Raw genomic sequence first — 13,544 nt, forward strand, 5'->3', positions numbered from 1 at the left:
AATGAATGGATTTGTGAAATTAATGTATAAATGAATATCAGATGTGAAATCCTTGGGACGTGTAAGATATCATAATGGGTAATAAAATTATTTATGTTAACAAATAGTCTTAGCGGTATTCAGGATTATACTTCTCACATCCCTGGCACCGAGTCCTGCACACAATAGGCGCCCCCAAAAAGCTTGTTTGAAGTTGATAGCTGGGGGTGTGGGTGGGCAGTTTACGACAAGAAGCACCAGCTGGCCCCGCCCCGGCCCCGCCTGATCCCTCCCCTTCCCGCGGCGGCCCCGCCCCCGCATGGTGAATTCCTTATAGGCGAGTGACGTCAGGCCGTTTGTTGTCATTGGCGGCTCCCAAGATGGCGTCCATCATGGAAGGGCCGCTGAGTAAATGGACTAACGTGATGAAGGGCTGGCAGTACCGTTGGTTTGTGCTGGACTACAATGCAGGGTTGCTCTCCTATTACACGGTGAGACCTCGGGGGGCAAAGCTCCGAGTGCCTCGGCGGTCGCTATCTCTGAGGGGGGACGGGCTTTTTGGTAGCCGGGTAAAGGTTGCTAAACTGGGGGTGCCGCCGTACGAGAGGGTTCCCTCGTGGGGGAAGGTTTTACGTCCAGGATAGCCAATGAGGGTGAAGAAGATGCTGGCGCAGCCAATAAGCTGGCAGTGGCTGTCTGATTTATGGGTTAGGGGCGAGCCGCGTTCCTTTTTTAGGGTCTGGTATTAATCTGTGGTGGGATCCAGCGCAGATATAGATGAGTGAGGGTAATCATAGCCATGATTTAAAGTGTCGGGTCGCGCAGTCCACGAGGTTCTCCCCACATTGTCATGAACTTGACATTGGCCCCTCCAGGGCCTGTAGACGGCCGCGCCCCTTAGCTTCCTTCCAGGGATTAAAGAGCTCTGCCTTCTCGGAGCAGCGCTCAGACAAGCTTAGCCAGGTCCTAAGGTAACTGGCTCTGCCGCAACCCGAAGCCGAAATTCCTCCTGTCTGCCCAAATTGAGTGTTTCTTTCATGGGATGCACACTTCTATTCTGTGAGAGGCGAGCCTAACCGACACCTTAACTTTTGAAGCCAAGGACTTCAAATACAGGAGCCTGTTAACGAAGAGAATGGCTAGTGCGGTGTGTCCTGAAAGTTGTACTCTGGGGAGGGCTGAGTTCAGGGCTTCACTGTCGTTAAACGCGGATCAGTGCCCATGGGCAAGTGCACGAATTGCCACGAATCTGTCTATCCCTTCTACACCTACAGCATTAGAAACGGAAGGTGGGTGGTATTAGAGAAATTACTTCCAAAGTTACTGTCTTTGAATGGTGTATAGTTAATAATAGCCAATGAAAGGGAGGAAACCACTTAAAAGGACAAAATAGAATCCTTTGAAATCTTCAGAAAGTAATAAAAGAAAAAATATCATTATAGAGGAAGGGTTAATGTGAGAAGTGGGGACATTAGTATTTATTTTTCATTTAAAAATATTTATTGAACTCCCACTATATATTAATTATTACTGCTTTGGACTAGGTGTGTGTGGACACATGTGGATATTCACCATTTTTTTTTCCTCTGGAGCTTATATTCTAGTTTAGTGATTCCCTTAATTCATTTTACTCACAGTAACTATGCAAGGTAGGTATTTTACAGTTCTGGAATCTGAGGCTCCAGGCTTTTAAGTTATTTGCTCAAGATCACAAAGCTAGCAGTAAGTGGTGTAATCAGGATTACAAATTTCTTGGCTTTCTGACTATTTTCACTGCACTTCACTTTCACCTCAGGGAGGAGAAAAGTGCAAGCTGTAAGTTACTAAAGGCAAGTCTGCAGAAGTAAAAAAAATATAACTTTCAGCATCCTTTAACTATCAACTTCCTTGCTCTATATACTTTTTTAAAGGGAGAAAAAGACCAAACCTGAATGAGATTTAAACCCATCATTCAAGATTATCTTTAGGTAGCCATGAAAGTGAGGGAACTGAACATTATATACTGAAAATTCTGGGATAATGAAATCCCATGGCTTAGATGCATGTAAAGTATTGTTGGGTTTCAGTAGATGTGATAATCAGAAAATCCCATGGACCTTTCTAGCCTATTCAAGGTAATTTCAATAAGTGGCACTATGGAATTAAGTTAACTCTACAAATCCTATTGTATTGGTCTAAATTCTAGGGCTGTACTGGAGCCCTAGCTAGGGTTCTTAGGAACGCTTAGCCCAGACAGAACCTTCCTTCTTCCTGTTTTTCTTCCTTTAATGTATCCTTTACTGCCTCCCTGCCCTTTTAGTTTTTGAATACCTTGATAGATCCTTGCCTTACTGGCTAAACACACTTTTCTTTTTTTCCATATACTCCCCTGCCTGCCACTTAATTTCTCCCTTCTGAGACCACACTCTAAAACGTCATCATTGCCAGCTGAAGGAGGTATCATATTTCTTACTAATAGATATTTTAGAAGGCTCCCCCCCTCCCTTTCTGGTTCTTTGGTGTTAAAACATTTGCTTGTAGAGAAACAGCAGAGAAGTATAAAGTAAAATGATCTTGGGAAAATAAAATGATACCTAATCCCAAATTAGAGGAGGTCCAGCAAAGATGGGAAGGGGATAGGTAATCACTTAAAGACTAAGTAGGAGACACGTTGAATGTTGTCAATGACTTCTATACACTTGGACATTGTTTTAGTACATTAGGATTTGGGAGGATTAGAAGGTACAGTTTAGTGCATGTGGCTGATAACTTGGAGCTGCATCTTCCAGGAAGAGTATCTGAATTAGTTACATAGCCTTTTAAGCAGAGTGATAAATAGCAAGTCACTCTGTTCCTTGTTTCCAGAATCATTTAGGCTCTGGTCTGGCTCTATGGTTGGAGATCTGTTCCAAGGTGGCCATGAAAACCCTGAACTAAAGTAGATTGGCATTGGTTTAGAGTTGTCCTGTACTGAAAATTGATTATTGGGATAATCTCAGTGTTGGGTTAGAGTCACTGGGATTGCCATGGACTGAATAGATTTACCTAAATTTCACCTCAGTCTGAATCTTTTTCTCTGGGCCTGGGTCTAGACCTAGACCTATTGTTCTCTGGGAATGGATGGTCTTTTTACTTTACCTTTCTTTTATTTTCATAATCTGTGAATTTTCTGTTTTTGAAGAAGAACTTCATATAGTGTTGCTCTGTCCAATACAGGAACAGAGAAACTGATTATCTCTTTTAGGAAAGTAGATTTAGGCAGTCCTTTCAGCTCTAGTTCAGTATCTTAATTATTAGAAACAATATAATGCAGTTCATTCAGTAAGCAATTAATAGGGATTGTAGTGTATATGATGGAGATACAGAAGGTGAGAGAGTCCTTCTACCTAGAAACTTACAATCCAGCAGCAGACACCTAAACATAATTTCAAAAAAATACGATAAATTTCAAAACAATATGATAAATTCTACAATGGAAATAAGAATAGAGTGCTGTGGGAACATTGCCTAGAAAAGGTGAGGGAGACATTTGAGCTGAGATTTACAGGATAAAGGAAGAAAAGAAGAAGGGCATTTCAGGCAAGGGGAAATATGCACAAAATGGGAAACTTGAGAACATAAAGGTGCATTAAGAAGACACTGAGAATTTCTGAGCAGCTCTAGTGTAAAGATGTGTAAGGGAGATAACAGGAGATTGAGTGCAGAAGGCATTTGGAGCCATAGATCAGGCCTGGAGATGTAGATCTGTAAAATTATAGCATATAAATTATTATTATGTATTTTTATTGGATGAGATACCCAGAAAGGGCTAAGGTATAAATTTGGGAACACTGTGAACAGCCAACAATTTATGTGAATCATGATCACAAAAGAAGCTGAGAAAGGAAGAAAAATTGAGGGAGTTATAGATAAGTGAGGAGTTGGAAGGTTAGAAAGTGAAAGTCATGTCTTTTGTGAATTTATCATATGTTTATTGAGAACCTACTGTGTGCCAGGCAGTATGCTAGGCAGAGGCGTTAAAATGGTAAATAAAATGGAAATAATCCATGGTTTCATGATACATAGAATCTACTGGGGGATACAGCAAGTAAGAGCTATGATAGGGGACATAGGATGTTTGGGGGCTATGTAGGTAGGTTGCTTGACTCAGTCTTAAAGGGTTAGAAAAGGTTTGCTGTGACCTGAATGAGTAGAGGCTAGCCATGTGAGCAGAGAGAGAGAACTGCTTGAGATGGAATAAATGTTTTTGGAGCAGACAAGAGTAAGGAGTTTGAGAGTTCTAGAGTTTGGTCTGTGAGATGGACAGCAGTGACATGAGCTGGAGAGGGAGGCAGGGGCTAGATAATGAAATGCTTTCTTAGCCTTCATGGTAAACCATGCTAAGGATTTTGAACTTTACCCCCAGGGCAGTGGAAAGTCATTTAAGTGTTGTGAGCACTTTTTATTACAGAAAAACTTTTATTATAGGGGCAGTCGGTTAAGCATCTGGCTTCAGCTCAGGTCATGATCTCACGGTTCATGGATTTGAGCCCCACGTCGTGCTCTGCACTGACAGCTCAGAGCCTGGAGCCTGCTTCAGATTCTGTGTCTCCTTCTCTCTCTGCACCTCACCCTCTTGTGCTCTCTCTCTGTCTCTCAAAAATAAATGTTAAAAAAATTTAAAAAAATACATAAAAGATGATAGTAAAATGGATTCCTGTCATCCAGCATGTACAGTTATCAACATATGGCCAATTTAGTTTTGTTAATATTTCCACCACCCTTTCTTCCCCATTGGATTATTTTATTTTATTTTATTTTATTTTATTTTATTTTATTTTATTTTATTTTATTTAATATTTTAGAGAGAGAGAGAGCCTATGAGTGGGGGAGAGGGACAGAGGGAGAGAGAGAATCTTAAGCAGGCTTCATGCTCCCACAACCCTGGGATCATAATCTGACCTGAAATGAAGAATCAACCGTGCAACCAACTGAGCCACCCCAGGCGCCCCCACCCCCCATTGGATTATTTTAAAGTAGATCCCAGATAGACTGTATGTCATTTCATTTGTGAATATTTTAGATGTTCTACTAAAAGTTAAGGTCTCTCTCTTTTAAAGAAATGTTATCACAATAGCATTATTAAAACTGAATAATACTAACATGTGCCTGGGTGGCTCAGTTGGTTAAGCCTTTCTTTCATCTCAGGTCATGACCTCACGGTTTGTGAGTTTGAGCCCTGAGTTGGGCTCTGCACTGACAAGTGTGGAGCCTGCTTGGGATTCTCTCTTTCTCCCTCTCTCTCTGCTCCTCCGCCATTCTCTTTCAAAATAAATAAACATTAAAAAAGCCAAAATAGGGGCTCCTGGGTGGCTCAGTCGGTTAAGCGTCCGACTTCGGCTGAGGTCACGATCTCACAGTTGGTGAGTTCGAGCCCCGCGTCGGGCTCTGTGCTGACAGCTCAGAGCCTGGAGCCTGCTTCACATTCCGTGTCTCCCTCTCTCTCTGCCCCTTCCCTGCTCATGCTGTGTCTCTCTCTGTCTCAAAAATAAATAAACATTAAAAAAAATTTAAAAAAAAGCCAAAATAATAATTTACTAATATCAGATATCCAGTCATGTTCAGTTTCCTTGGTTGTCTCAAGCATCTCTCCCTCACCAGTAGGTTTGAGTCAGGATTCTGAATAAGATCCACACATAAAATTGCATCTCTCTTTTAGTTTATAGGTCCTCCTTCCCTCTTTTTTTTCTTTGCCACTTATTTGTTGAAGAAACCAGATCATTTATTCTGCAGAGTTTTCTACATTCTGGATTTCACTGGCAATGTTCTGTGGTATGTTTAAACATGTTCCTTTGTTGTCTGTATTTCCTGTAATACAGGAACTGTATAAACTGATAATTAGAGCTAGAAGCTTAATCAGATCCATTTTTTTTTCTTTTGGGTGAGAATTCTTCATAGGTGGAACATATTATATCAAGTGGCACATGATGTCTGATTGTCTTTATGATTTTAAAATTGGTCAGTAGGGGGGTGCCTGGGTGGCTCAGTCGGTTAAGCATCTGACTTCTGCCCAGGTCATGATCTCACTGCTCATGAGTTGGAGCCCCGCGTTGGACTCTGTGCTGACAGCTCACAGCTTGGAGCCTGCTTCAGATTCTGTCTCCATCTCTCTGCCCCTCCCCAGCTCGTGCTCTGTCTCTTTCTCTTTCTCTCTCAAATATAAATAAACAAAATTGATCAGTAGGTATAGGTGAAATTTGTATTTTTTAAAGAATACTGTCATTACAGAGAAATAATCGGGTCATATTGACAGGACTTAGTGATTGGATGTGAACAAAATTGCAGGAGTTGTCTGATGAAATCCAAGTTTTTGGTTTCACATGGATGAATGATGATAGGGAAGACAAACAGGTTCGGGGAAAGATTGCTTTAGGGCATGTTGAAATTGACGTAAAGATGTCCAATAGTATGGAATTTAGGAAAAAATCTGGGTTACAGATCTATATTAGCTTTATACATGGAGAATTGAGAGAGTGAGTGAGAATAAATAAATAGGATGCTGAGAGACACCATTGGATTAGTTCTCTATTGCTTTGTAACAAATTACCCCAAAACTTAGCAATTTAAACTGACAAATATTATCATAGTTTCTGTGGCCCAGTACTTTGGGAGTGACTTAGCTGTGGGGCTCTGGCTCAGGGTCTCAAAAAGTTGCAGTCAAGACGTTGGCTGGGATTGTAGTCCTGTGAATGGCTTGATGGGAGCTGGAGGATCTGCTTCCAGGATGACTCACTCTCACATCAGTTGGCAGAAGGCCTCAGTCCTTACTGGCTGTTAGAAGGTGGCCTCAGTTCATCACCAGTTAGCCTCTCCAGACTAGACTAGTGTCATCATGACAGGCTTTATGGTTTCACTCAGAGGGAATGATCAAAGTAAAAGCAACAAGGAGCTGCAGTGCCTTTTATGTCTTAGTCTGAGAATTCTGCCTTATTTTATTCATTAGAAATGAATCCTACAGTTTAGCTCACACTCATGGGATGGGAATTACAGGCATGGGGAGGGCAATTAGGCTCTACCTTTTGAAACGAGTATCAAAGAATTTGTGGCCAGATTTAAAAAAAATTATTTTTTAATGTTTATTTTTGAGAGAGAGAGAGAGAGAGAGAGACCGCCAGCCCGAGGGGGGGGGGGGCAGAGAGAGAGGGAGACACAGAATCTGAAGCAGGCTCCAAGCTCTGAGCTGTCAGCACAGAGCCTGACGCGGAGCTTGAACCCACAAACCGTGAGATCATGACCTGAGCCAAAGTCGGCTGCTTACCTGACTGAACCACCCAGGTGCTCCTGTGGACAGATTTTTAAGTCACAATCACATTCAAGGGATTGGCAGAGAAAAAAAAAAAAACTGTAATAGGAAAGTGACAAGGGACAGCTAGAGATACAAGAAAAATCAGAACACTGGCAGTCAAAGTGGGAATCGTGAGTTGGCTTAAATGTGGTTGAGAGGATTGAATAGGTGAAGTCTAAAAATATCCATTGAATTGATCAATTTGGACATACAGATGCCCTTAGTGAGAGCAGTTTCTGTGGGGTGGTAGTTGTGGAAGGAAGGCCGATTGGAGTGGTTTAAAGAGTAAATAAGGTATAAGAAATAGAAAAAGTGAGTGCGCATTACTCAAGATACTTCATTTTGAAAGAGGCAGAGAGGAATATGGAATTGAGGGGGAGGGCTTCTACGATAGGGGTTGGCTTAAATGTTGTGGAGACAGGAATCAAGGTCCATATTAAAAATGAGGGTACAGTGAGGACTTAAGAAGTATAGTAAAGCTTTAGATCGATCAGTGGCCTTGGGACCTGGAAAAAGGAATAGCTAGAGACACATTAAAGGTTAATCAGATTGTTTGAGAAACTAGTTGGGATTATAAAATATAATTTGTTTCATCATTACCCCAAAATGTTTAACTCTTTCTTGATTTGCATTGTTTTTATAACATTTTGGAGAGAAAGTTAGAAACAATGAATTAGTAAGTTACCAGAGCCACCCAAGGTATTATTTGCAAAAAGAATCATTAGAAAAATCATGTGTTCTTTGCTATTACTTGCTGCCTGGAAGAGACTCATAATGATTTTGCATTTCAGAACCACTGGTAGTTGAAACACACTCAGGTGTTATTCGGCAGTCCTTAGCATTGTTTTGGAGGATGATCAAAATTTTGAAAAGCTTAAGAATATGTGTTTTTCCTGCAAAGATGTAGAAGAGGTAGTGTCAGATTCTCATAGGAAGATACCAGCACCACTCCCATCAAACAAAAGTGAATTTATACTTTTCTAAATAAACTGTTCTTGACAGTTTTTATTAAGCTTAAATGGTATGTATTAGAAATCCAAAACTAATAAAGTAGCTTTTGAATTGTAAAAGGAACAAGGGGCGCCTGGGTGGCTCAGTGGTTAAATGTCTGACTCTTGGTTTCAGCTCGGGTCATGATCTCACGGTTCATGGGTTCTAGCCCCATGTCAAAGTCTGTACTGACAGTACAGAACCTGCTTGGGATTCTCTCTCTGCCCCTATCCTGCTGGCTCTCTCTCTCTCAAAAGAGATAAACTTAAAACAATAGTAAAATAAATAAAAGGAACAGAACAAAAATTGTATTTAATCTAAATGTCCTGAAAAGAAAACAAAGAAGCTCATAAAATGGTAAGTGGTATCAGTGTGAAGAAGTATATGGAAATTTTATATCTTTTGCTTTCTTGAATACTCTACTCAGCCTTGATTTTTTTCCCTGTTTTAATACCCTTGAAACTTGCTCATTTAATTCTTTGGGGATTTAATCATTTCACATTTGTTATCATTAGCTAGTCGTATCTAGAGTACATTCTTTATCTGTACAAGTTTGTAAACTCTTCAATGGCAGTACTGAGCATTGTAATCTTCAAGCCTTAACACTGTGGCACATTGTTGTTGTAGTGAATGTAATGTCCAGGGCCCTTAAAACTTGGCTTAGAGATGAGATTCAGAAGGCTGTTTTGGAATTGTTTTTTACACAGCCTTGTAAATTTTGCAGATTGTACTAATAGCAAATATGTACGTTTTCATGCTTTATGTAAAGCCTTGTATCAACAACAGTGGCTTTTGTTTAATTATCTAGAGCCTGTAGAAATGTGTGGATCTTGTGCTTAGTTTGTTCCATCAGACAAGCAGTCAGCTCTTGCTTCTGTTGTAAGCAGTTTTGTTGATGGTAATAATTTGTGGAAGGACAGAAAATAGAGTTGTTCTCAAACATGCCACTCCTGTATGTGGCAATTGTGATAGGGTTAGATTTTCAAATAATTACATAATTCCAATCAAAGGTAGAACAGTACACAAGTGATTTAGATTAATAATTTAATTCCTTTTATTGCTTATAGAGAAAGGCAAACAAATGGCCAGTCCACTTATTTATTTTCCTTCTCACTTTATCATGAAGGATTCTCTTCATAGACTAGTTCCTTAAAAAAAGAGAATTTACTTTTTTTTTTTTTTTTTTTTTGCAAAAGTTAAGTTTACAAGGTACATGGAATCATACAAATGGAATTATATTCAAGGGAAGTGTTTTGAGGTATTCATTCACATGACAATGTTAAGATTATTATGAAAGTTGATTTTGTTTCCTGGAGTTTTGTTCACATTAAGCCTTCATGCTAAGATTGTCTACTCATTTCATTTCTTGCATTTTATTTTAGCATTACTGCTATAGCACAGGCGGGTGGATAAAATATTGGGTGAATGTTTGCTTTGTCACTCTGCCAGATGTCTCTACATTCTCTCAACCCTTCTCTTTCCTCCATTATTCAGAGAAGGTCCCATGCTTCCGAGACAATGGAATACATTTAGTGGGAATACTTTCAACATCGTGTACCCATGTAACTACCTTGTTACTCTACCTGCTTTCCTGCCAACCCTTGCCTGCATCTGTCCCCATCTGAGTGGAAGAGGTAATCCTTGGGTGTTCTGATTTCAGTCTGCTCACAAATTTTCATAGGACCTCAGTCTGTAGATTTTCTCCTTCATCTGCTTTTTCTCTACTCCCTTTCTCTCATGTAACTTCAACTTCCTTTTTATGTATGGACTTTTGTGATTTCTCTTTTTTCTTTTTCTAAATTTATTTATTTATTTTTTAATTTACTTTTTTTTTTTTTTAATGTTTATTCATTTTTTGAGAGAGTGAGAGTGGGGAGGGGCAGATAGAGAGGGAGACACTGAATCCAAAGCAGGCTCCAGGCTCTGTGCTGACAGCTCAGAGCCCAATGTAGGGCCCAAACCCACCAACAGGGAGATCATGACCTGAGCCAAAGTCGGGTGCTTAACTGACTGAGCTACCCAGGCGCTCCAGTTTATTTATTTATTTGAGAAAGAGTGAGTACTAGCAGAGGGAGAGGGAGAGAGAGAGAGAATCCCAAGCAGTCTCTGTGCTGTCAATACAGTGCTTGTGTATTGAGATTGAGTAGCCTCAGTCTCATGAATCATGAGATTATGCATGACCTGAGCCAAAATCAAGAGTCAGACACGTAAGCCACTGAAGCCACCCAGGGCTGCTTTTGTGGTTTATTTTTAAGAATATTTATTTTGCAATACGACAATTAAACATCTTTGTTGTTGGGGCGCCTGGGTGGCTCAGTGGGTTAAGCATTCGACTTCGGCTCAGGTCATGATCTCAAGGTGCGAGTTCAAGCCCTGTCTGTATCTGGCTCTGTGCTGACAGCTCAGAGCCTGGATCCTACTTCAGATTCTGTGTCTCCCTCTTTCTCTGTCCCTCCCCCATGCGTTCTCTCGCATGTGCTCTCTCTCTCTCAAAAATAAATAAATGTTAAAAACATAAAAAAAATCTGTGTTGTAACAATTTCATGTGGAAATTTTGAGTAAATCTTTGGGTTGCCTGTTGCTTTTTGTTCTGTGTGTGGTGTGTGTGTGTGTGTGTGTGTGTGTAACAGTTTTACTGGGGTAGTAACACACATACCATCTATTTGAAGGATACAGGTAAATGGTTTTTAATATATTCATAGAATTGTGTAACCATTTCCACAGTCAATTTTAGAAAATTTTCATCACTTCCCAAATAAATGCTGTTTCCATTATATTCGTACCAGTATTTCACCCCAGCCTAGGCAACCACTAATCTATTTTTGGTCCTATAGATTTGCCTATTTTGTACATTTCCTTTACTAGAATCCTAGTATAAAACTATTCCTTAAATAATTCTAACATGGCTTCTTTCATTTAGTTTTCAAGATTCATCTATATTATAGCACATATCAGTACGTTTTACTGCTGAATAGTCTGTTGTATGAGTATTAAACAATTGTATTTATCCATTCATCAGTTAATAGGTATTTGAGTTGTTTCCACTTTTTTTGGCTACTGTGATTCATGCTACTATGAACATTTGTATACATAAGTTTTGGTGTGGACATATGTTTTTATTTCTCTTAGATATATAAGAGTGGAATTGCTAGGTCATATGATGACTCTATGTTTAACCTTATGAGGAATTGCCAGTCTGTTTTTTAAAGCAGCAACACCATTTTACATTCCCACCAGAGGTATAAGGGTTCCAGTTTCTCTATATCCTTGCCAATATTGTCATTATCTGTCATTTTGGTTATAGCCATCCTAAGTGAGTGTAAAGTAGTATATATATTAAGGTTTTCATTTGTGTTTCTCTGATGGCTATTGATGTTGAACATCTTTTCATATGCTTATTGACCATTTGTATATCTTTTCTAGAGAAATATCTATTCAGATCCTTTGCTAATTTTTAGATTGTGTTACTTGTCTTTTTTAAGTTGTAAGACTTTTTTTTAATGTATTCTAGATACAAGTCCCTTATTACATACATTATTTGCAAATATTTTCTCCTTTTTTTTTTTCTTGATGGCATTCTCTGAAGCACAAAATTTTTAAATTTGATTATGTCTAATTTAGCTTTAACTTTTGTTGCTTGTGCTTTTGGTGACAAGAAACCATTGCTTAGAGGTGCCTGGCTTGCTCTGTTGGTAGAGCACAACTCTCAATCTCAGGGTTGAGTTCAAGCCCCACGTTGGGTGCGGAGCCTACCTAAAAAAAAAACCAAAAAACCAAACCCGTTGCTTAATCTAAGGTCACAAAGGTTTATACCTGTGTTCTTCTAAGAGTTTTATAGTTTAAGCTCTTATTCATTTTGAATTAATTTTTGTATATGGTGTCAGCTAAGAGTCATATTCTTTTCTTAGATTTTATATTCTTTTTAATTTTTTTATTCTTTTGTGTATGGATATCCATATAATAACACCAATTATTGAAAAGACTTTTTTTTTTCTTGTCACCGTGTTGAAAATCAATTGACCATAAGCATGCAGTTTTATTTCTGAACTCACAGTTCTACTCCATTTATCTTTATGTCTGTCCTTATATCAGTGTCACACTGTTTCAATTATTATAGCTTTCGGTTTTTTTTAATTTTTAAAAAGTTTACTTATTTTTTTGAGAGAGAGGGTATGCACCCATGAACGGAGGAGGGGCAGAGAGAGAGGAAGAGAAAGAGAATCCCAAGTAGCCTCCACATTGTCAGCACGGAGACCAACTCGGGGCTTGAACCCACAAACTGTGAGATCATGATCTGAGTTGAAATCAAGAGTTGGATACTTAGTTAACTGAACCACCCAGGTGACTCTCAATTGTTATTTATAGCTTTGTAATAAGTTTTGAAATTGGGAAGTATGACTTTCAGCTTTTTTTTTTTTTTAAGATTGTTTTGTCTGTTTTGGGTTCTTGAAATTTCCATCTGAACTTTAGGACCTACTGACTTTTTTATTAACAAATTGACATGGTCATATTTCTCTCAAGTAGAAAAATGTCTCTTCTAATGCTGTGTCTCCCTGGAAATACATCCTAACCTCTCAAACCTGTGGAAAGTTTCTACGTTGTATCTCTTTATCCATCTTATATTTACTCTGCAGCAGTCTTTACCTCCAGATTTTACTGAAAATCCTAGCAAAGGTCTCCAGTGATAGCTTTGTTGCTAAACCCCATAGGTACTTCTTCACACTTAATTTTTTTTTATCGTCAAGAAATTTTTAAATTTTTTTTTCAACGTTTATTTATTTTTGGGACAGAGAGAGACAGAGCATGAACGGGGGAGGGGCAGAGAGAGAGGGAGACACAGAATCGGAAACAGGCTCCAGGCTCTGAGCCATCAGCCCAGAGCCCGACGCGGGGCTCGAACTCACGGACTGCGAGATCGTGACCTGGCTGAAGTCAGACGCTTAACCGACTGTGCCACCCAGGTGCCCCAAGAAATTTTTAATATAATTCATTAACAAATGAAAAATTATAAATCACATGATTTTATTATATGATAACATTGACATTTTTTATATAAAATTTATTGTCAGATTGGTTTCCACACAACACCCAGTGCTCATCCTAACAAGGTGCCCTCTTCAATGCCCATCACCCACTTTCCCCTCCCTCCCACCCCCATCAATCTTCAGTTTGTTCTCAGTATTTAAAAGTCTCTTATGGTTTTTTACCTCCTTCCCTCTCTGTAACTCCCCCCCCCCCCTTCCTCCCCCTGGTCTTCTGTTGAGTTTCTTAG

At 39.4% G+C, this 13,544-nt stretch overlaps 1 protein-coding gene across 8 annotated transcripts in view; it reads left to right on the forward strand.

The window, feature by feature from the left end:
- The first annotated feature begins 339 nt into the window (after positions 1-339).
- OSBPL9 (oxysterol binding protein like 9) overlaps positions 340-13,544 on the forward strand; it is a 194,087-nt gene continuing 180,882 nt past the window's right edge. For 6 of the 8 annotated variants that reach the window (XM_040470213.1, XM_040470216.1, XM_040470214.1 and 3 more), the window contains exon 1: positions 340-470. In XM_040470213.1, the coding sequence (XP_040326147.1) occupies positions 360-470 (111 nt within the window). In that variant the 5' untranslated portion in view covers positions 340-359. The remainder of the gene's footprint in view (positions 471-13,544) is intronic. The other 2 variants (XM_040470219.1, XM_040470221.1) reach the window with 1 other exon arrangement.

The sequence above is a fragment of the Herpailurus yagouaroundi genome, unplaced genomic scaffold (assembly GCF_014898765.1).
Source record: "Herpailurus yagouaroundi ecotype Mexico unplaced genomic scaffold, PumYag 77, whole genome shotgun sequence".
In the NCBI taxonomy this organism is placed as follows: Eukaryota; Metazoa; Chordata; class Mammalia; order Carnivora; family Felidae; genus Herpailurus; species Herpailurus yagouaroundi.